This window comes from Sminthopsis crassicaudata, chromosome 4, assembly GCF_048593235.1.
Source record: "Sminthopsis crassicaudata isolate SCR6 chromosome 4, ASM4859323v1, whole genome shotgun sequence".
Taxonomy (NCBI): domain Eukaryota; kingdom Metazoa; phylum Chordata; class Mammalia; order Dasyuromorphia; family Dasyuridae; genus Sminthopsis; species Sminthopsis crassicaudata.
The window spans coordinates 73,781,774-73,805,560 of NC_133620.1; the positions used below are offsets into that span (position 1 = coordinate 73,781,774).

General features: G+C 37.2%; 1 protein-coding gene across 2 annotated transcripts in view; it reads left to right on the forward strand.

The window, feature by feature from the left end:
* C4H1orf21 (chromosome 4 C1orf21 homolog) overlaps positions 1–12,620 on the forward strand; it is a 268,613-nt gene extending 255,993 nt beyond the window's left edge. Inside the window, exon 11 of one of the 2 annotated variants that reach the window (XM_074308574.1) lies at positions 11,834–12,620. In XM_074308574.1, the coding sequence (XP_074164675.1) occupies positions 11,834–11,872 (39 nt within the window). In that variant the 3' untranslated portion in view covers positions 11,873–12,620. The remainder of the gene's footprint in view (positions 1–11,833) is intronic. The other variant, XM_074308575.1, reaches the window with a different exon arrangement.
* The last annotated feature ends 11,167 nt before the right edge of the window (positions 12,621–23,787 follow it).

Sequence of the window (23,787 nt, forward strand, 5' to 3'; positions counted from 1 at the left end):
ATTTATATGTTTTATTATGTTTTAAATATGCATTTATATGTGTGTAGAGAGATATATAGACATACTCCATGGAAACAGTTTTTACGCCTTGTTTATGATAAGGACCATCGTAGTATCAATTTCCTCTCTAACCTCTATTCCTTTCTTCAGCTTTTCCTTCTCTTCCTTTGTAAGGAAGATGTTAAATCTGCCGGTCTAATTAGGTTGTAATTACAAGGGAGAGGAATTGTGTGACACATTCTTTCTCTCTCTTTTATCCATTGTCAAAGTCTTCTCAGTAGTAAGAGTGTTTTTAAATAGTAAGAATCTTCTCTCATTGTAGTGAATTAAGATTATATACTGGTCACTAAGAATGGCTGCTTCACTCTCCAGCTGAAAGTAAAATTAGGCCATGGGAGAGAAATCAGGTATGAAGCCTGAAAGAAATGAATAGCCCAAATAGGAAAAAAATCCCTAGGGCCTACAAGAAGATCACTTTAAGTGACTGTACTGGGTCCTGCAAAAGAAGCCAGATTGAATGCTCTTTTCATGGTAATACAAAAAGAGATATAGTAGTAGTCCTTGAGGAGCTTATAACAAAAATAAAATAAAAAACTGACACTTGTATAGCACTTTGCAGTTTGCTCATAGGCAACGTGATAAGGCTTTCTCATCATGGGCGTGGGGAATAATAGGAGTGGGTAATTCAGGGTTGCTGATGATGTCAAAGTGCGGTAATAGTAAATTAGTTAAGAACACTACCCATTTGTAAGTTTATGGCAGGATGTGCTTGGATCAAGACTCTTCTAATATCAGAATTATAGGTCTAGAGTTGGAAGTAACTTAGAGACCATCCAGTTCAACCTTCTCATTTTTATCAGGAGGTAAGTTAAGACCAAGAAAGTTAGGTCATACCCCTCTAGTCAAAGAGAGCCTTAGTGAATTCTCCAGCACATTGGATAAAAACGTATGACAAACTTTTGGGAAGACGGGAATAGAGTCACATAGGATGTGCAGACTTAAATAGGTTTTGATAAACATCCTTAAAGGGAATTCTCAGTTGATGAAATCATAGAGCTAGAAAACACCTAGTCAGAATGAATAAAATGTACTCAGAGATTGATATGTAATCTGTCCATGCCAGAGAAAAGTGGACATGTTGGTAAGTAATGATTAATAAGATTAGGGGTAGACGTGAGTTGAAAGCCAGTATTAGTATAGTCTGAGGAATTTAAATTAAGTGTTGTGGGGCTAACTATAGATCTTTGAGGTTGAAAATGTTTTTCTTTCCATGCATTTTAAAAATTATATCCTTTTATAAAATGTTGTTATATCATCATGTGCTATGAGGAGCTGTGACTGAGTACCATTCCAGACCTCATATTGTATAAACAGTAGTCTTTAATTATTATTCCATTTTCTTGAAGATCTGTTCATCACCCCCTTTCAAAACAGAACTTAAAATAATTTGTCTCTTCCAAAAGTCCTTCCCTGACCTGTGTCAGCTAATTTGTGTTGTGTAGCTGTAAGACTTTTGTGACCAGATTCTGACATGTTTTGCTTTTTTATTTTTTCCATTGTTTTAAAGTACTTTTCTTTGGTTTCATAGGCACATGATTTGTTTTCCTGATTAGTTCACTAAGTACTAGAACTATATATATATATATATATATATATATATATATATATATATATGTGGGGAGGGAGAAAAAGCATTTAGCTTGTAGGACCAGGTTAGGTCCTACATAACCCAGCATAGCCACTTAAAGTAAACTTGCTGAGAGACACATAAGCAACAAACATTTATTAAACTCCTATTATGTTCTAATAATTTAGCTAAGTAGGGCTAATAAATGAAATAATCCCTAGTCACAAAGAGTTTACATTCTAACCTCTCCTGCCCTGGCTTTCCTCATCTACAAAATGAGAAAGTTACATGAAACAGTGATTTTTCAGGTCCTTTCTAACTCTAGAATTATGGCTCTCAGGCATAATGCTTTCTACAGATACTTGTGAGCTAACTGTGCTGCATCAGTGATGTTACATGCAGTAAACACCAGCTATGTGCCAAGCACTGTACTAATTGCTGGGAATATTTTTTTAAAGTCTCAAGATAGTTCCTGCTCTCAAGAAACTCTCAATCTAATGGGGAAAACAATATACAAACAAGTATGTGCACACAAGCTATATATAAAGGATATTTGCATATATATATATATATGTATATATAAATATACTAACACTGAGAGGGATTGGGAAAGGCTTACTGTAAGATTATGTGATCAACTATGACGATCAGCTTGGATCTTCTCAGCAATGGGGTGACTCAAGACAATTCCAATAGACTTGAGATGGAAAATACCATCCACATCCAGAGAGAAAACTATAGAGACTGAATGTGGATTGAAGCCTAGTATTTTTGTTTGTTTGTTTGCTTGTTTGCTTTTTCTTTCTCATGATTTTTTTCCCTTTTGGTCTGATTTTTCCTGCACAACATGACAAATATTTCCTGTGTTTAAAAGGATTCGCATGTTGAACCTATATCATATTGTTTTCTGTCTTGGGAAGGGGTGGGACATAAAGGAGAGACAGAGAAAAATTTGGAACACAAAGTCTTACTAAAAAGAATGTTGAAAACTAGCTTTATTTATTTGGGGGGAAAATAAAATGTTATTTAAAAAAGCTTACTGTAGAAGAGATTTTAACTGTGATTTGAAGGAAGATGGAGATTGGAAATGAAAAGGAGAGCATAACAGTCATGGGGGACAGCCAAAAAAAAATGCCCAAAGACAAGAGATAGAATTTTTACCAGTGTGCATTCTAGCTCCTAGACCCTATTTATGAGATAAACTATGAAATTATTTTTTTTATTTATTTTTATTTTTATTTTTTTTGCTGAGGCAATTGAGATTAAATGACTTGCCCAGGGTCACACAGCTAGCAAGTATTAAGTATCTGAAACCAAATTTGAACTCAGGTCCTCCTGACTTCAGGGCTGATGCTCAATCTATTGCACTACCTCGCTGCCCCAAAATTACTTCTTAAAGTCAACTATTATTATTTTTAGAAGGTGTTAAACTCACAATTTTAGCATTTAGAATTGAGCGTACATTTGGCAATGTCCTTTCTTCCAGAAGGCTTTGGAGGTGAAGGATCATTTCATAGTTAGGAATTCATTCAAGCAAGAAATATACCCCATAATGCAATAATTGAAGGGCTCTCAGGCCCATCCAAAGCAAGGTGTGGGACTGAAGTGAATTATACTGTGTGATACAATTTTCTCTTGTTTTGTTTTGTTTTGTTTTTCCCCTCTTTATTTAATGTAAGTGAAATCTCAAGTAAAATGAAGTTCAAGAAAAATTAATTTCAGGAGCAGCTTTGATTAGCAGTATCTTAAGTACAAATATTTTAGGCAAAGTTCCAAAATAAGAGTTTAAAAAGTGTTTTGAGCTTATATTTACAAAATAAGTTGATATAAATTTCAGCATATGATGGAGTTAATTCAGAGCACATTATCCTAAATACCATATGTGGAAAAAACTTTTTTGTTAAGAGGCAGCTAGATTATAATTTCAAGCTTACCAAACCATAATTCAAACTAAACTGTCAGAAAATAACCACACTAACCAGGGGATTTTAGGTTTAGCATTGGCAGGGACCTTAGAGGGCATTTAGTCCAAGCCCCTAATTTTATACATGTGGAAACGGTAAGGGCCAGCAAGGTTGAGTGCTCTGCCTAATGTCACATAAGTAGTTAAGTGGCAGAAGCAAAATTCAAACTGAGGTCCTCTGGCTAGAAATACAACATTCTTTCCAGCAAAGACTTTAATTACTATATATTTCATTTAAAAGTTGTCTGTTTTATGCTGCTTGGCAATTTAGTATTGAAACTGTATTTACCTTGGCTCTCTTGGGAAGACATAAGCAGGCAGATTCCAAAGTAGGGAACCAAATCAATCCCTGTTAAAACTAAATTGTGCTATCCTTTTTTTCCTTTAACTGAGCCAAGCCATGCTATAGCCTAGATATCTTAACAGGTACTTCTTTTCAAACAAGAATTCTGAGCCTGACCAAAAATGGAGAATGGTATCCTCTCAAAAATGGACATTTATCTCCCTTTCTAGCTCCTAAGAAATAAAAAGCAGTCAGTAAGCATTTATCATGTGCCAGGTTCTATGCTCAATGTTGGGCACATAAGATATCCCAAAAGAAACAGTTCTTGACCTAAAGAAACTAATGTGTATACTTCTTGTCCCTGCATACCACCATCTAAGCAGTCCCAAAAGTTATACATTTCTTTTCCTAATGAATTTCACATCATGGCCTTTAGCTGTGAGGTCTTAGAATAAACAGGCAGGAGGAAAAGAAAGGGAAAAAGTCCATTAGGACTAAACTGTCATTGTTTATATCATTGTAGTGGGAAATGGTGAAAATCCTCCCCTCTCCCTTTTTAAAAATATTACGTCTGGTTAGATCCTTATTCTGTTTCTTGTAAATAAAAAGTTCTTTTGTCCACTATTTCTTTCCATTATTGGACCATTATTTCTTCTTTCTTTGTGTGTCAGGGATTCATTCATTCTCTGGTAGGCGCACACTCCCTTCACCGCCTTGGAATGTATCCCCTCCATGCCATAGTAGGTGGTCTCATGAGTTTCTATGGCCCTCATCATAATCGTTATTACTCTGTAGCCCAAGAAACAGTCAGTGGCTGTCACACTCTTGAGTCTCATTACAAATGAGATCTTTTCCAACTGAAATAATAATGCCTGAATCTAATTAGAATAAAACTCATTAGAGTAGTTGATTGCCATTAATGCCTCTATTGATTTTCCTAATGAAGTAAGCAGAGGGAGGAGACTTTAACACAGCACCTAATTATTTCTTCCTTTTTTCCCCCCAACATTTTCTCAAAACTGTTGTTATAAATGTGTTGTTTGGGCTGTTAACTAAAAAGCAGCTGAAAAGTGCTTCTTGGGTAGAGATTGATCTGCTGTCTCCAGCTTTGAGGTGGGGTCTGCTCCGTAAAAAAAACAAAAAAAACCACTATCTTACTAGCCATACTATTAAAGATTTGTTTTTAGTTTTGACCTGTGATTTCATCCATCTGGGAAACACTCCATCCTACCCCTGCCTTGCACCTTCAGAGTCTGGATGTTTGGGAGGGGGGCAGTCTTGGTCCATGTGTTAGAGACTTGAATCCAGGTCCTGCTCATGCCAAGATCAGCTCTGCCATATGCTGTGACATTTTAATTTTATTATCCCTCTAATTTTACAGTAAGACAGAAAAAAAATAAAGCCTGACCTGTAGACATAGTTAATATCATATAATCACAAAATGTCATAGGCCAAAGAAGGTATCTTATAGATCATATAGTCTAGTACCCACCCCCATTTTCTAGATGGAAAAATGAGCCTCAGAATTGTTCATTGACTTATCCAAGGTCAAACAGCGATGAATTCTAAACTAGAGTGCAGTCCTCCAACTCTCAAACATCACTCTTTGCACTGTACCCTGCTGCTTCTCTTGGCTTTGAATTTTGTGCCTTAGGGCTTGAAAATGCCAGCTGCTTCCCATCACACAGTGCCAACGCTGTAGCTTCACGACCATTTTTTCCCTTTCTCTTCCTCCTGCCTGTTTATTCCAGTTCCTAATCACAGATGCCAAGGGAAAGAATGAAATGAACTTGGTCTAGTTCCTCTGGATGAGAAAAGAGTTTAAATGCAGTAGATTCTTCTGGAGATTCAAATCCATTGTTGTTTCTAAGAGTAGGGCTGGCAGATAGGCTGTTTATTTGTGTTGAAAGAGAGGGAGATTGCCCATTGAAGCCCTGCATCATGTCACTGCTGCAGTAATTGTGTCTGATTAAATCTGGCTGTAGATTTCATCCCAGAAATCCTGTGATCTCCCAGGTATGTTTTTAGTCAAAATGGAAGTGTACGGTCATTACCCTGACATACTGTCTGCCATTGACGTTATCCTTTCCACTTAGGGGAGGGCTCTGCAGCCATCCACAGCGGAGAATGGGGATTTGTAGAAAGACAGTGGGCTCGGCATCAGAAGAGCCGACTATAAATCCTGCCTCAGGAAATTACTAGTTCTGTAACATTGGACAATCCATTTTCCTTCCCCTGAGTCTTTGTCTATAAAAGAAAGAGGGTTAACTAGATCAGGAGTTCTTAACCATTTGGGGTTTATAGACCCTCCAACTGTCTGAGGATGCCTATTGGCCCCTTGTAAGAATAATATATCTAATGCATAAAACAAAACACAAACCATTACAAAAGAAACCAGTTATATGTTACTTCTCTATCTTACTGTAGATCTTCACAATAGCCCAAGTAATGGGACTCAGGGAAGTTAAAGGGCTTGCCCATTGTCACCAAGCTCATAAGTAGTAGAGCTGGGTCTTAGGCTGTCTTCTGACTCCAAAGGCAAAAGCTCCTTCCCCTGCATCACAACCAAATGCACTAACAGCTCCTTAATACAACCCTTCCTTGTCCAACTTATTAGGAGATTCCATTCTTCAAGCTTGCTGGAGCTTTGTGAAGACTTTCCTTGCAGAAAGTCGCCTTTGAATTTGGTGAAGTTAACCAGTGTGTGCTTTGCACAAGGAGGTGATTGTGCCCCATGGTCACTTATTCTGAATGCCTAAAACATTTTTCACAAAGAGTTCTATTTTGTGTTTTCCTTTAAAGGGGGATGGGGAGGAGAGAGGAATTGCTAGGGAATTAAGCTAAAGAAATTGCTATCTTCAAAACTAGCTTTCCCCCTACCTTCTGCCTTTTGACAGTTGGTGGATTTAAGGTTTTCTTTTTCATCACAGTTTTTTTTTTAATTTAAATAAGAGATGAAGCCACCACTGCACATACAATCTCATTGTCATCCTCAAAAAACCAGAATGAGTGAATACTATGCTGTTCTGCAAGGCTAGAGTTATGCTTTGTGCTAGGGGCTGTCAAAGGAGCCTGCCTGTCTTCCCTCCAGGTGGCTGAATTATTCCTTCCCAAAACCTTGTTGGTATTTCATATGTTTGTCATATTGCTCAGAAAAACTACAGAACAATCTCTGGCCCTGCTATTCTATTTTTCATAATTTTCTTTCAAGATCTCCATGGCTGCAAACCCCCTTGCATCCCCTAAAATTATCTTCAATTGCATAGAATTATGGCAATTATTAGAGTGGAAATGCATTAAGAATCTGGAATTTAATCAAGATAGGAAGCTTCTGATAAGGAAGAAAATCAGACTTATTGTTACCATCTGTGACTTAGCAAGTAAATCCTAAATTGCTACTTAAAGCACAGAATAGTTCATGTAACTAGTGAGAATTAGCAATGGTATATGAAATCAAGTCATAGCAAGCCTAGCACTCTATTTGCTTTTCATTCATATTATTAGTAGTAGTAATATTAATGCCACAATTTTGATTAAGCTAACAATTTCTTGAGAAGAAGCATGGTCTTATCGATACAGGGCTGGCCTTGAAGCTTTGTTCAAATCTTGCTTGTGACAAATCACTTAACTTTCAGTGTCCCCTGCAATAACATAATATAATACAACATGTTATAATATAATATTCTATAATATAATCCCATAAACTACAGAGAAAATAACCAATTTTTCATTGACAGAAGGAATTTCCAAACATAGAGATGACAGTTCTAGACCACAATACTAATAATAATTTCTTAGAAGTTGCTGTGATCAGAAATTCAAAATTACAGTAGTTTTGGTTCATATAATTTTCAAAAGATAAAAAATTTATCATTTGTAATTTATAATTGCAGCTGTAATTCATACCCTTACCTACAACTAGGATTCATGTATTAACTCGATTACTACTTTTTCTGGTGCACATTTATGTATTTCCTTATGTTAAAATTGTATATTGCTCCCAAAACTGTCCCTCATCAGAAACATCTTTCTGGCTTGCTGAGATTTAGTCAACTTTGAGAATTTTAATGGGAGCTAGACTAATAATGACTTTTTTTATGGTTGGAGCATTATCTTTAAAACTGTTATGAAGTACATATTCATTGAGTAAGCAGGAGCTGAAAGAGTCATCTTTCTGAATTCAAATCAGCTACTTACTAGCTGTGTGACCCGGGGAAAGTTACTTATCCCTGTTTGCCTCAGTTTCCTAATCTGTAAAATGAGACAGAGAAGGAAATAGTAAAACTCTCCATCATCTTTGCCAATAAAACCCCAAATGGGATCATGAAAAATTAAACATAACTGAAATAACTGAATAACAACAAAAGTCACGTGAAACTTATTTAGAAGAATACCAATTCTGCCCAAGATGCTTTGGAACTGAAATAGAAAATTCATGGCATATTCCTTCACTTAGAATGTCTTCTCTTCATTCTGGAAAATCAAGATCTTCTTTTCATTCAAAACTTTTCAAATTCACCTCATCGATGAAACCCTTCCCAGATGATTTCTCCCTGGACTTTCTAACTGTAACCAGAAATTTCTCTGTAGTTCTATTTCTCAGAGTTGCAGATAAGATTAAATTTATGGAAAAAGATTTTAGAGGGTTTTTAGTACAGCCCCCTCATTTCACAGATGAGGGAACTAAGACCCAGACAAGGGTAATGACTTGCCAAAAATCATACTGATATTACATGGCAGACTTGAACCTAACCTTCTAACTACATATCCAGCCCAGAAGGAACAGTCTTGTGTAGCCTGTGTCTGAATACAAATCCTTTCTTTATGGTAAAGAAAGTAGTCATATGGTCTTCACTTGAGAACAAAGAAGTAGAAACCCCACAAACTTCTGTGACAATCCATTCCACTTCTGCAAAGCTCTGATTGTTCCTGGGTTCTTCTATGGCATGATTCCAATGACCTTTCATATCTTGGTTTCCCTTCTCTGGAAGCTCTCCAGTTTATTAATGTTCTTCCTAAAATATGGCATGATCTTCAAATGTTTTCCAATATAGACTGAGTTTATAGCAAAACTACTAATTCTCTTTCATTAGTCTGCCTTTATTGATGCAGGATCATATTTCCATATCACATTATTTGCTTTTTATGAACTGTGAGCCACCAAAGCTTCCAAATACTTTTCAGATAAACTAGCCTTGTATCGGTGACATTGATTGCTTGAACCCAATTTTACATTTACCTCTATTACATTTTATATTAATTTCTCCTCCAAATTGTAGCCCATCAAGATAGTTTTGGATCCTTAACTTTGCCCTCCACTGCTTCCCCACTTTGTGTCATCAACAAATTTGATGAACATTCCCTCTAAATCCAAGTCTTTGAGAAAAAAATTTAAAGAGCTCAGAAGCAAGGACAGATCCCTTGGGATATGCCTCCAAAGACTGATGCCATGTTTTGAACTAATTTCTTTGAAGTCCACACCTCTCTATCTTTTCCATGAGAATAGAATGAGAGACTGTCCCCTCTTTTGCTAAATTGAGGTAAATGATGGGTACAGCATTCCCTTGATCTCTCTAATGGCTTTGTTAGAAAAAGGAAGTAGCATTAATCTGGCATAACTTATTCGAAGCCACACTGGCTCCTAGTGATCAAAAAGATGTTCCCCAACCATCCATTTCATGATAACATTCTAGGATTTTGCCAACTTTTAAAAATAATATTCCCCTTCTTATATGTTGTGTTCTATCCAAAGTTGACTACAGATTTGCTATTCAATCTCTCATCTCCATATATTTGTAGAAGTTGATTCCCAGTCTGTCTCTGTTCTTTCTGTTAATGTGGTCTCTCATGTCACTTCCCCACTCAACCAACACCAGTGGTTCTCTAGTACCACTAAGATCAAAAATAAATTCCTCTATTTGCCATTTAAGGATTTCACAGCTGAGCCCCAACCTGTCTTTCCAGTCTCATTATTCATTATTCCCTTTCCCACTCTTTAAATCCAGCCAAACTGGCCCACTTTCTCTGACTCCCACATAACACTCCTCTCTCTCATCTCCTTGCCTTTGGACTGGAGGTCCCCTAAACCCATAATACACCATCTCCTCCTGTCTGCCTCTTAGAATGCCTGGCATCCCACAGAGTTGAGTCAAGTACAACTCTAGACATGAAGCTTTTCTCAGTTCCCTCCACCTTCCCCCCTGCAAATTACTTTATATTCACTTTGTTTGTCACCAAAAAGCTGGGGTTCTTTACTTTTTTATGTCATAGCCCTCTTTGGCAGTCTGACAAAAAGTTATGGAAATCTCTCACAATCATGATTTTTTTTTTTAATGAGTAAAATAAGATACACAAGCTTACAAAGAAAACCCGTTACAATGAAATATCCATTTTCCCCCCTTCCAAATTAATAAACCCCACTTGAAATCTATCAGGGAATCCCATTAAGAACCTCTCCATAAAAAAGAGGTAACAAGGTATAGTAAAAAGAGAGGTGGCCTGGAAGCCAAAGACCTGACTTCAAATCCTGCCTTTGACATGTGCTCCCCATGTGATTGGGCAAGTCACAAGTCACTGAAAAGAAGGTGCTGACCTGCATTGGTATATGGAGTTCTCTCCCCTGTGAGTTCCCTATACTAATACTTTTGCTAACAACAATAGTTTGCATTTATCTAATACTTTAGATTTTGCAAAGTACTTTATAAATATAAATCATTTGAGAAGTTAATTAAATAATAAATGTCACAGGCTTGCATCTTCATACACCCCCACCCTCATGGATAGATTTCAAGGATTCTGTGAATTTGGGTAGAGAAATAATACATCTCTATTTTTACTACCTTTACTTTCCTTTGTAATCTGACATAATTTATTCATTTAAAAACATTATTCTGAGAAAAAGTCTTAAACAGTAATTGATTTGTAGAGAAAAGATTCTGTGTTCGCTGTTGAGTTAATCAGGGAAGTGTACACTCTAGAAATATTTTCATCCCAAATGTTTAATTTTTTAAAAGCAGTTTTGGGGTTCCTAGGAATACTCCTATCTACAGAAGCCAATAATATAGATTTGGAACCCAGAGGTTTGGGTACAAATCTCATTTCTATCATATACATCCATTTACTCTTAATTTATTTACAGTTACTTTGAGCAAGTAATTTATTTACTTATTTGCTTCCTCTCTAAGATAAGGGATTGAAGAAGTTGATCTCTTCAGTAACTTCAATGTCCAGGATTCTCCCCCCACCCCCTTTATTATGTCCTGTCCCCATCCATATGGTAGAATGTAAGGATTCCTTAGAACCAGGACTTCCTCTAAGCAAACCTGTTTCAAACTGAATTTTAGCATAGAAATGAAAGCATTCTTTTTGTTGGCAACTTTTTAAGGGGAAAAAATGTTCTTTCTGATGAGATATAAGTTTCTTAAATATCTAGTTTCCTTTTGGAATTTCTGAGGAAGTACCAGAAATAGTAGCATTCATACCCAAATCATCCAGCAATTTTTTAAGTTGACTCTGCTATCTTAGGGCAGCTAGAACTTTGGGATTAATCAAAGAGTGAGTATTTATTGAACCCTTTATGCATCTAGTTAAATACTTAGTGAACCCAGATTGCACTATCAAAAGGAAGTATGGCATGAGAAGTTTTAGAGCATGTAAATCACTTGAGAATATATATTATTTCATCCTTTGGGTTTGTATTCCCCCATTCCAAGCACAGTGCCTAGCAGATGGTAAGTATTTAATAAACACTTGTTGATGGATGGATGGATGGATGGATGGATGGATGGATGGATGGATTGCCTAATGGCAATGACTGTTTCTTTTTGTCTTAGCATTTCCTTCACCTAGCACAATGCTTGGCATATGGTGAGCGCTTATGCTTTTTGACTGATTTTTTTTTTAATTTCTACTTTGAATTTCTTATTCATGTGACATTATTTTTTTTTTCTTTTCTCCAAAGGGTCGTGATTACTGTTCAGAAGAAGAAGATATCACATAGTGCCAATTCTACTAGTCAAAACAGGAATTACTACTGTGTAAATAGATTACAACCCAGTTGAGATCTTTGGGAAGGTCGTCTACAACACACACACAAAAACAGCACTACATAATAAAAGAAGATCGATCGTCTCCATATTGTATGCCCCATTCACTTACAATGTTTCTTAATGAACTTGCAAAGGAATATTGCTAAGAACTGTTCTAAAACTTTGTTGCTGCTAGTTAAAACTTGTTGCAACTTTTCACTCCTCTTGTGTCCAGGTATGCAGCAAAATTCTTAAATTTCACCTTACAGACACGGTTGTTCTTACAGATGCTGCCCAGCTGATTTTCTATCAGATGAAATAGTGATGAACTCAAATACCAAACTTCCATTTCTAGACGGTTCCAGCTTTTCTGATACCTTTTCCCTCCCCTCCTCTCTTTAAAGCTGTTTGTCAGTCCAGAGATGGGCCAGAATATTGCTTCTTACTGGCGATTTTGAGCTTGGGAGATGGGGATGGTTGCTATGGCAAGCCTTGTTTCTCTGCTAAGAAGAAATGGAGAAGCTACTATCTATTAAAAGCATGTTGTCCCATGAATACTGGAAGTGATGCCGGAGCAGCAGTTTGCCTCACTTACTAGGTATCTTAATCAAGGACTAAGCTTGCAGTTTTGGCTTTGCTCAGACGCAAATGGAAGTGTGATCGCAATCATTTTGAATCCCTTTTTTTTTCTAAGGAAATAAACATTTTACTGTTTTTATGTATCTTGTCTTCTACCATTCATCTAGCCCAGTTTTTTTTGTTTTGTTTTGTTTTGGGTTGTTGTTGATTTTTTTTTTTTTTTAAACAAGTATCTTGGGTTTTTACAAGTATCTCTCGGGTAGGCGTCAAGACCTTTTGTTGCAATATTCATATTAGGCTAAATTGCCTCTCTGCTCTTCCCATTTATGCTTTCCCAGGTTTTACCAGGGCAAATGAGAAGAGGCACATAGCCCCTTCCTTTTTTAACAGAGCACCAAACCATAACATTACTTTTATTTTTTGCCACCAAATAAAGCATCCCACTTCTTTATTTCTCCCCTTATAACAGGTACAGGAACCTTTCCTTTTCTTATTTTCCTCTCTCTAAGGACTAGTTTGTATATCTACAAGGTTTTGACCTTCTGGGAAAAAAAAAATGCTCAAGTATACTGGTCATGGTTGTTGAAGATGCTAACAGCCAGAAGTACCTGGGCAGCAATGAGGAATGTTGATTGTGTGTTCTGTAGAGTTTATTTTTCCATATTATGCAAAGAGGATGATCTCTTCTCAAAGACAGAGGTAATATTTTTAACAAATATTGTCACAAGTAAATAGTAATCATAAGGGGAAAAAAACTTTTGTATTTTTTTAAATGAGTTTGATAGCTTTGATGAGGGCTCTCTTTGTTACTTTCAGGAGGAAGGGCTACCATAATGAATGCATTGCGATGCTGGTCATGAGGTTCTGGGGCTTTGTCTACACAGTCCACATGGCATAAGTTCAGTCACAAAGATTATTCCATCTTCTCCAGTCTTGGATTGTGACCTTGAAGGGAGGCACTTGTGAATTCATTAACATTGCCACCCTGTGATGTTAGTGGTTCAGGCTTTCCAGGGAGTAAAAAAGATTTTCTGCCAGGGAAGAGATCATAGTTCTAAATATATTCTTGATAAAAGGATGAGATAGGACTTCAAATAGACTTCACCTAATTGATGGCAGCCATTCATTCATGTGCCAACTGCATTTGTTTTCCTTGGTTTGGATGAGGGGAAACTGAAGATGGAAGAACTTTAGTCAAAGGGATGAGGAGCAAGGACTTAAACATTATCAACAACAATAACAAAAACAAGCCTTCTTTCAAGCCAGCACTGCAGATATTTGGGGAGCAATTGTGACGGTTACATAAATAGGGAGAAAGCCAAATTGTAAGACTTTTTATCCTGATCCAAACAGGAAAATGTCAGTTCAAGTCTCCAAGGCTTTGGAAAGTTTTTCACTCACTTCATCCTCCACATCCTCACCCATGGTTTTGGTCAAGGGATTTAACTGGTTTTCCTCAAGTGAACTGAAGGTTAGTTACAGTCTGGGTACCTAATTCTACCTCTCCCACCCCCCACGCCCTACCCAGTCCAGAAACTTCTTGCCTTGGATTCTAGCGATTTGATGATATGATTGTGGTATTTTCCATTGGTATTGATCACAAACCAAAAAAAATCTGGATTTGAATCTCTACACTGTCCTTTTCTACCTGTGTGACCTTGAGAGGTCATTCAACTTCTGTGTGCTTCAGTTATTTTGTATTCAAAATGAAAGGGTTGCACTAGAACACCTCCAAATTTGCTGCCATTCCCTTAATTTAATTCCATAATTAAGTTGGTTAAATCAAGTCTTCCATGTGACTCCCAAACTTGGTGTCTCACTGTCTTCCCTAGAAAATGACTACCTTTCCCCCCACTTCAGTTTCCATAAAAAGCATTTTTTAAAAACATAAATGTTGCACATCTATGAGGAATAATATTCTTCAAGAGTCCAGCCTTTAATCATTTGAATGAAACCAGATGGGTCCCCTACATGGACCCAGCAGCTTCCCACTGGAGGTGCTCTTGGGTGTCATGCTTAACAATGAGCCCATATCTGATGTGCACAAGTGATTTCATCTGTAGTCACATTTGGCAGATCTAGAAATAGATCTGGGAAATGGGGTGGTTGAGCTGGTTGGCACGAAATGCCTGATTGTGTTAACAACATTCAAAACTGTCTGTTTTCCATTTGTTGGTTCTAATCATAAAATTGTCAAAATGACTTTGTGGTTGTACTTCATTTTTCAAAGCCTTTTGAAGGGATCTAAAACAAAAATATTTTGACTCTTCCTCCAGTGCAGCCTACGATTAGACAGTGTTTCTGATGCAGTGAAAAGAATAAGCTGATTTATGGGAGGGTGCAGCTCTGGTGACTGATAACACTGTAGCCCTAGCTCAAGGGAAGGGTGGGAGGGAGGCCTATTGAGGTGGAGGTTAGAGAAGGGTGGGAAGAGATCTCAGCTCTGCAGGGATTCACGGATATCTCTATGGGGTATTTTCTATGCTGAGTACTTTTCAAAGTATAGCTCCTGGGCTGCCAGTAGGCGTGGTGCAGCTGTCAACAAGATTTAAAGTGTTTTTATACATGTCTCAAGTGCAAGGAGTGTGGTGTTATAAAAGATCAGGAGTATATAGATGTAGCCTTTTCATTGGCAAGGAGTCAGAATCACCCAAGACTTCGGCCATAATGGAGTACATTTGTGGTCACGACTGGCAGAAACCTTTAAAGAAAACTTGCATCACCGTTTCTTCTTAGACCCAGACTATGAACAAGAGTAGATTGTTAGGGTCTATTTCAGGATACATGAAGCCTTAAGTCCAGAGGAAAGAAATAAAGTCCATAAGAACAACAGCAGTCACCTCTAAAAGAAAATAATTCTCTTAGCGTAGGCAGCATAGCTAAAGAGAGGAGATTGGGCTAGTGACCCAATAACCAGTGACCTCAGTTCAATTCAGAAAGCACTTATTAATTACCTATAGTGTGTAAGGCATTGTTCCAAGTGCTAGGGATAAGTAGAATGAAAACTTGGTCTAACTTCCCTTCCCAACTCAGTCATTCTTTCCTCTGAGCCAGAAACCTAAAGCTTTATTTTAAAGGAGTAAATTCAGTTTTCAACCTTCACCCACAAAGTCACAAAAAGAGATAGAAGTCTCATTCGTGTTGGCAGGACAGGCAAATTACCATATGAGAAATGATTACCTATGTGGCAAGACAGTGGACAATGGCAAGCACAGTCACTAAGGGGCCTACTTTTTGCTACCATCCCATTTCAGAGATTATCCAATGTCCTCTCTTCCTAATTATTCCATGTCCCCTAACGTCAGGCTTTCTAAAAACATGATGTCTGTAGGACAGGAGTGTGATTCTGCCAATGACTTTATATGATTGTTATTTGTTTTGCAAATAGCATGAGTTGTCACAGAGATTAGAAAGTCCACATTGATGGATGACAGAAATGAATGACAGAAAATGTGCTTCAAAGATTGTTCAAAAATTAAATAGTAAATATTGTATGTTGTAATGGAGGGAGCTTAGAGTGAGCAGTCAAGCAGACCTGGGATATCTTATTTATTACTTGGGTGAACTTGGACCATTCATCTCTTTGGATCCCAGTTTCCACCGCTAGTATGAGGGAGATTGGACCAGATGACCTCTAAGGATCCTTCCACTCATTCTGTAACTATAAAAAGATACCTACAATGAACATTTGTTGCGATTTAGAAATAGTTGCAACTTATCAACCATATACCTCCTCTATTCCACCATTACAAAAAAAAACAAAAACAAAAACCAAAAAAGGGCTTAAATATAATTGTTTTTTAGGGGAAGGAAATGTCAACGGAAAAACACTAACATAATCATGCCTGGGTTTTGATAATTTTTTTTTCCACAGAGGGAAAATAATTGGTGTCTGTACAAAAGAAAAAAAATTAATTAGCCTAACACTGTTATTAGTTATTAGTTTATACAAATGTGCCATCCATATTTTTGGATTGAAAGACATTTTCAGCTATCTATTTAATATTCTCAGACATGAGGCTTTTCTTTAAACAATCTAAAACCTCAATAGAAAAATGAGACCTGGTCTGGGAAGAGGTTCTATATGGTTAACGACTGGACTAAAGGGTAATTTGACATTGAAAATTCTGGTTTCATGATGTCATGTGAGTAGATGACTGGACCCCAGTGCTACTGTGTTAAAACTTGTGTGAAACAGTTGGCTTTCACATTGCAAACGTCTCTGCAATAAACCTTTTGGAATTTCGTGAATGAAGTCTATGATTTGCTTTTTGCCAGGGAATCATTTGGGTTTTTCCAAGAAGGGAAAAAAATGGCTTAAATAAAAGATTTCTAGCTGTAATCAGTTCACTCTTCCTTGACTTTGGCAATCACCATTTTGTACACAAAAGCTTTGGTTCAGAATGGGATTCTGTTCATGTATGCGTATGTCAGGCACAAACAGTAAGACCCACCAGTTAACATCCAATTTTCAAGTATTCCATTTTATATTGGGATCCATTCTAAACAAGCACCATGGTAGGGGAGGTAAGAAGTAGCTCGTCTTTTGTGTAGAATGCACTACCCTGTATAAATATTAGTGTTGACCAACGGGAACTTGTGCAAAAAATCTTAAGATTTTTAAATTCAATCTTTTTCCATTACTATAAAATTCCCCCCCTGCTTGTCTGTCTTCCTATGGTTCATCATTATACTTTCATTTTAGAGTCATAAAATCTTGAAGGTCTCATAATCCAGCCTTAGATGCCAAGCAAGACCTTTCCTATAAATCCTCATTAAGTGGTCATCCTTCCACTGCTGAAATAGTCCTAATGATTTGGAACCCATCACTTAATGAGGCAACCAATTCCACTGTTGGAAGGCTGTAATTGTGAGTAGGACTTTCCTTTTATTGAGCTGAAATTTTTCTTCCCTTGTAACTTGGATCCATTCATCCTCATTCTGTCCTCCAAAGCCACACAGAACAGTTCTAACAAGCTCTTCTTCCAGGCACTCTTTGGATGTCTGAGGACAACTATTATGTTCAGGATCCTTCTCATCTCTAAAAGATAAGTCTGATATGCTACTCTTCTACACAAAGTACATGCAGTGAGACTACCACCTCCCTTGTTCCAGACACTGTGTGTAACTATAGGTATAATCTCTGTGTGTGTGTGTGTGTGTGTGTGTGTGTGTGTGTGTATACATATATACATCTCTGTGTGTCTGTGTCTTTGTGTGCACACACACATATACCTATATTTTGCATATATAATGAAACATGTATCCTTTAAAAAGATATAAAAGAAATACCAAAGGATAGTATTACCTAGAATGATCAAGAAAGGTCTCATGTAGGAAGCAACACGTGAGTCAATTTATAAAAGAAACTAGAAGTTTTAAGAGGATGATGAAAGAAGGAATTACATTGTAGGCATGGAGGAAACTTGAGAGATAGAGGAATGATAAGAAGTAAGCTTCCTCTTAGACATATTTCTTTTATCCTTTCCTGGTAGAACATTATTTTCCTTAGAGGTGACCAAAGTAAAATAATAATTGAGTAGTTCTCTACTCTTCTCTCCACTGGGTTTACATAGCATCACCTCTAGTAATAAGTAAATCCATATGTCACATGGCTTATTTTGTTGTTCGATTTTTTGTTTAGGGTTTGGTTTTTGTTTGTTTTTGTTTTTTTTTGGAGGAGGGGGATTGGCCCCAGCATAGCTTTAATGCCCCTCTCTTTTTCCTCTCAACTCTCAGCTCATTCTAGGGTGGAGCCTTCCTGACCCATTAGATTCTTAGTATATCTCAATATTCTTTTTATGGTATGTCTTAAATTCTTTGGATCCCAGTTTCCACCCCCAATATGAGGGAGATTGGACTAGATGACTTCTAAGGATCCTTCTACTCATTCTGTAACTATAAATGAATTATCTATGTGGATTCTCCCCTTGTTTTTAGATGTGCCTCTGTTTTCATTTTTGGTACATTTCCTTTTTTTTTTTTTTTTTAGATCTAAATTTATCAAAGATCTTCCAATGCAGGTATTTCAGCTTCACTAGATGCCTCTCCTTATTCCTCCTCATTTGGATCAAGTGTGATTGCATTATCAGGAATTTGTTTCTAAAAGCATTTCTTTCTTCCTTTCTTGTTTCCTTTCTTCCTTTCTCTTGTCCTTTCATTCTTTCTTCCTTTTTTTCTTTCCCAATTTATTGAGGCTACATGTGTAGTAGCCATTAGAGCTTGAGCCCTCTGCTAATCTGCCCTGAAGCTTTAATCTGTTGATTTGCTATTCCTTAAGCTGCCTGGTGCCCCTCTCCCAAAAAAAAAAAAAAAAAAAACGCCATTCTCCTTTGTCCTCCACCATACTTCCAGGTCTCAAGGGTTTACTACATTGTGTTAGAATTAGTGTAAATAGAAGGACATTCACCACCACAGCCAATTATTATTGTTGTTATTTTTTGATGATAGCTTTTTATTTTTCAAAATACATGTAAAGATAGTTTTCAACATTCATCCTTGCAAAACCTTATATTCCACATTTTTCTCCCTCCCTCTTCACCCTCCTCTAGACAGCAAACAATCCAATATAGTTTAAACATATACAATTCTTCTAAACATATTTCCACATTTATCATGCTGTACAAGAAAAATAAGATCACAAAGGAAAAAAATGAGGGAAAAAAACAAGCAAGCAAACAACAACAAAAGTGCTATGTTGTGACCCACATTCTGTTCCCATAGTCCTCTCTTTGGGCTCTCTCCATCACTTCTGTTGGAACTGGCCCAAATCACCTTGTCGTTGATAAGATCCAAGTCCATCACCCTATTTTTCTTGAACTCTGTTCTGGTTTAATACTGGTACCATATCTTCATCTCGAGGAGTGTGTCTGACACACTACTTTCCTGCTTCAGAAGAGATTCATCACTGGCCCACAGATGATCTGAGCTTCCTGGAATGAAAGGCTCATGGGATCTTTGTGACAATCAACTTTTAGAATCTTTTCAGCACATAACATTGCTGAATAATATTTTTTCACTTTATTTTTCTTACTTTTTTTCAATATGACTAATATAGAAATGTGTTTTATATGAGCTCACATGTATAATTGATATCACATTGCTTGCCTACCCAATGAATCAGGAGAGGAGGAGAGAGAAAAGAAGATTTTAGAACTCAGAAAATTTTTAACAAATGTAAAAAAAGAAAAAAGAAGAAATTTTAAAAAATCTTTTCAGTACATTAAAAAAAAAAAATGTCCCTGATGTATTTAGAGCCTAGTACAATGAGAACAAACTTCTATGAATTGCATTTTGTTTCTCTTCCTGGCTTTCTTAGATGCATTATTTTGTCTTAAGTTGGTTGACTCCAATTATTAGAATTAGAAAATAGATCCATTATTTCATTGATATCTAGATAATTTCTCAAATCAGGAGATTTCTACCGATGCAAATTAAAACCTGCAACATAGTTTTGAAGAGTTACCTAGAGCACTTAGAAATTAAGTGATTTGTCCATGCTCATATAGCTAATATGCATTAAAAGCAGAAACCAACCATCTATCAACCATGCCATCTCGCCTCACATCTATTAATAACAAGCAAAAAAATAAAAATAAAATAAAAATCTTGCAAAGAAATCTACAAATTTACCATCCTTTCTCTACTTTCTTTGTCATCCATGATACATATGCAGAAAGTCAGTACCTAAGCTGGATGCCACATTTTCAAATCTCATTGAAGTTCCTAATTGCCCATCACCTCATTTTTTGTAGATTAGATCCTGACATCTTTATGATACTGGGCCTCCAGATGTCTAGGCCAGTTTAAGCATTGAAAACTCTCTTTAGAACTCCTATAGGTTCTTCTAGTACTTTCTTCTCACTCTCAAAACTTCCCTTGGTAGCAGGAATGATTCTCCCACTTTCCCTAGAGACAAAGGAATTAACAAATCCAGTATGAGCCTGGCTCATAGCTATGGTATGTATTGTCAATGATCCAAGCAATTATTTCAATGGCAACTACCAGATTTCTTGGGGATGAATTGAAAAAATAGCTTTTGTTCCTATGAATCCAGATAAATTAGATTTAACCATATTTTATCCCTATTTAGGAGGTCCCATTATGTTATTTCCTGCCTGAATACCTTATTCTGCTCCCCTGTCCCCACCTGAGGAAAAAGTGCATTTGGGACCTTGGAGTTTGAGGTTGGATCAGAGATTTAGAGTTAGAAAGGAACCTTAAAGTTGTTTGTTTTTTTCCCCCCAACCCCTTCAAGCCCAGAAAGGTTGAATGCAAAATCAAGATTCAAATCCATTGCCTTAGACTCTAAACTTTGTGTCCCCTTCTTCACACTGATGCTGAGCTAAATTGGATCTGGTTTGAAAACATCAGAGGCCATACATCCAGGCTCAAACTAACCTTCTGAGCCCCAAGACTGAAAATCCCTCCAGGATCTTAGCGGACCACCCTACATCTAGAGATGGTAAAGCAACACACCATCCCTAGATTGCTAGATACAAATTTGGGTGATTGGTTTTATTACAACAAATGACTTTAAGCAAGACAGGACGTTCAATAGATCTCAATCCAGTCTTTCCATTCCAAACACCTGAATTAGTATGCAAATTTTACTCAAGTAGAGTCTGCCAATAAGTCTAGTAGGGCTTTAAATGTGGAATGATTTACCTTTAAAAAAGAAGAAAAGGAGAAGGGGGTAGAAGTCATATTGTTAACGTTTTCCAAATTTAATTTTTGTTTTTATATGCTTCCAAAGCTCTCAAAAAACTCTAGGTAAGTGCTTTCAATGAAGGTAGAAAAAAATAAAGTCAACTGACTTGCCTAAGATCACATGAATAGGTAAACTCGGACTAGAATTGAGGTTTTCCAATTTTGCTTCAATCAATTGCACTGTCCCTGGCTTCCATGATTCATGGAATTTATGTATTTGATCCAGGGAATATTTGTCTGAGAAAGCAAGTTATCCATCATTCCCTATCATCATCCAATCGACAAGCATTCATGAAGTCTGAGCACTGGAGATACAGAGCCAGCCTTCAAGAAGTTCTCGTTTGAACAGAGGTGGGGAATCTTTTTTCTCCCAAGGGCCATTTGGATATTTACAACATCATTCACAGACTAGACAAAATTATCAACTTATAGAACTCAAGCAATGGGAGGTTGTTGTACAAAGCTTATAGCTCATCATCACCTGCAGTTGCCTTGATAGGACCAGACCAAATGATTTCACAGGCCTTATACGGCCCATGGGCTGGACATTCCCCACCTCTGGAATGGAAGAAGACAACATGCAACAAATGAGACATTCACGATATAAACATTGCAAATGGAAGTCACTGGGTAGGGAGGAGTGGGGGAGGACAGTGATAACCAGGAAAAGTTTCTTATAGAAGTTGAGATTTTAATTGAGAATTAATGGAATTCAAGAAGTGAGGAGGGAACCCTCTATATCAGGGGATCTCTAACTAAGGCCGCGGGCCAGATGCGGTGGGCTGAGGGGCAGAGACAGAGTGTGAATTTTTGTTTTTACTAAAGTCCGGCCTTCCAACAGTCTGAGGGACAATGAACTGGCCCCCTATTTAAAAAGTTTGAGGACCACTGCTCTATATCTACAAGTTTCCCTCAAAATCTCAGGATCCATGTTCCTTCTATTGCCTCTTTTCAATATTTCTGTTGAAACTTCCTACAGGCCTAAATTCACTTGGGGTCCTTTTATCATATTCTAGCACATCCAGGTACTAGGTTTGTCGATCACTAACAATTCAGCAAATGAAACTATTTAGCACAATCTGCTACTCTGGGCCCTCTGTTTCCCTCCTCAAGTACTTTCTGTCTTATTTCACCTACAGAGATAAATGTGAATGATAGAAATTCAGCTCTTTACTAGATAGTTGTAAAAAAAAAAAAAAAAAAAAAAAAAAAAACAACTAGCCAGGTTCTGAAAGCTTGTGGTTCATCAGCTCCCAAAGCTAGAAGGAAAAATGAAGAAGCAACATGGATCATGACCTTGTAAATCCAGATCACATTGTCTAACAATGAACCTAAAACGTCCCTCATCTCTCCTCTCACTGCCTGAACAGACTTACAGATAGTCTGTATATACAGATAGGGAAAAATCTTTAAGGTAATCCTCCCCCCTTTCATAATTTCAGCAGTCTTCATTGATCAGAATATGAGCTACTAAGCTTTATTGTCTGGAGCTCAAAAATACTCATTCATTTTGGTCCATTTGAGATCTTGAGCCTTTCTCTGAGGGAAAGAGCCTAGGAGGTAAAATCTACCTATCTGTTCAGAATGCGGAATCCTTCTTACCGACCCTTCTTTTCTCGTGGGAATCTGGTCATCTTCTGTGCATTCTAGTTGTAACAAGAATAGGATAGAGCCAAAGAAAAAGGGGAGCCTATCATTAAAAAAAAAAAGATATGGTAAGGATTATACCCACATTCTACAGTTATTCTAACATGCTTTCTTGAATGAATAAACACTCTCTTTTGACAAATCATTGAGTGAAGAAGTTAGTCTTTAATATTCCTGATTCTAAGCAATAGCAATTTCTCTAGTGGAAGGAGTTACCCCAAAAGTTGTTATGATCTGTATTTGCTAAACAGCCATCATAATGGGATAGACCATAGAGCTACCTTGCTCTTCCAAGATTATAGTCCACTTCAGGACAGAGCAAATAGCTAAGATAATACAGAAGAACAGAAAAAGAAAAGAAAAAAAAAAAATCAAAGACTTCTCTTATCTATTCTCACCAAGGAGGGAAATAGGGCACTGAGCAACTCTGCTGAATGCTGGGAAAGCAACTTTATCAAATGGGGTAGATGAGCTTCTCATAATGAGCAATAAAAGCATTTAGTGCTGGTTTCCTAGAATTCCTGATTCCTTTTAGGCTTTTTTTTTTTTTTTTTTTTTTTTTTTTAAGTCAGAGACTGTTCCAAGGCTAGATCAGTTTATTTTTCCCCCTTAGGTAATTCAAGACATCAAAGTATTGGCAACAAGCCAGTTCCTTTTCCAGGAACTTATGCAAGAGAGAATACAGGTGGAATGAGTTAGCCTTGGAGGTTTGCAGTAGGCTTGATAAGAACAAGGCAAATTTTCCAGCTTTAAGGGCTTGACTCCTTGGCTCACCAACTCTGTTTTACTCTTGCCTTGGAGCTGACCCTCTTTGCAGAGTCCCCACCCACCCACTTGGATTCAGCTTGGTTTGCATCACAGACTGCGTCAGTTTCCTGGATTTATTGAAAGCCCCAAAGCTTGACTGTGTCCCCAAGCTCTCTGCCCTAATCTCGGCTGAAGAGTTTCCAGT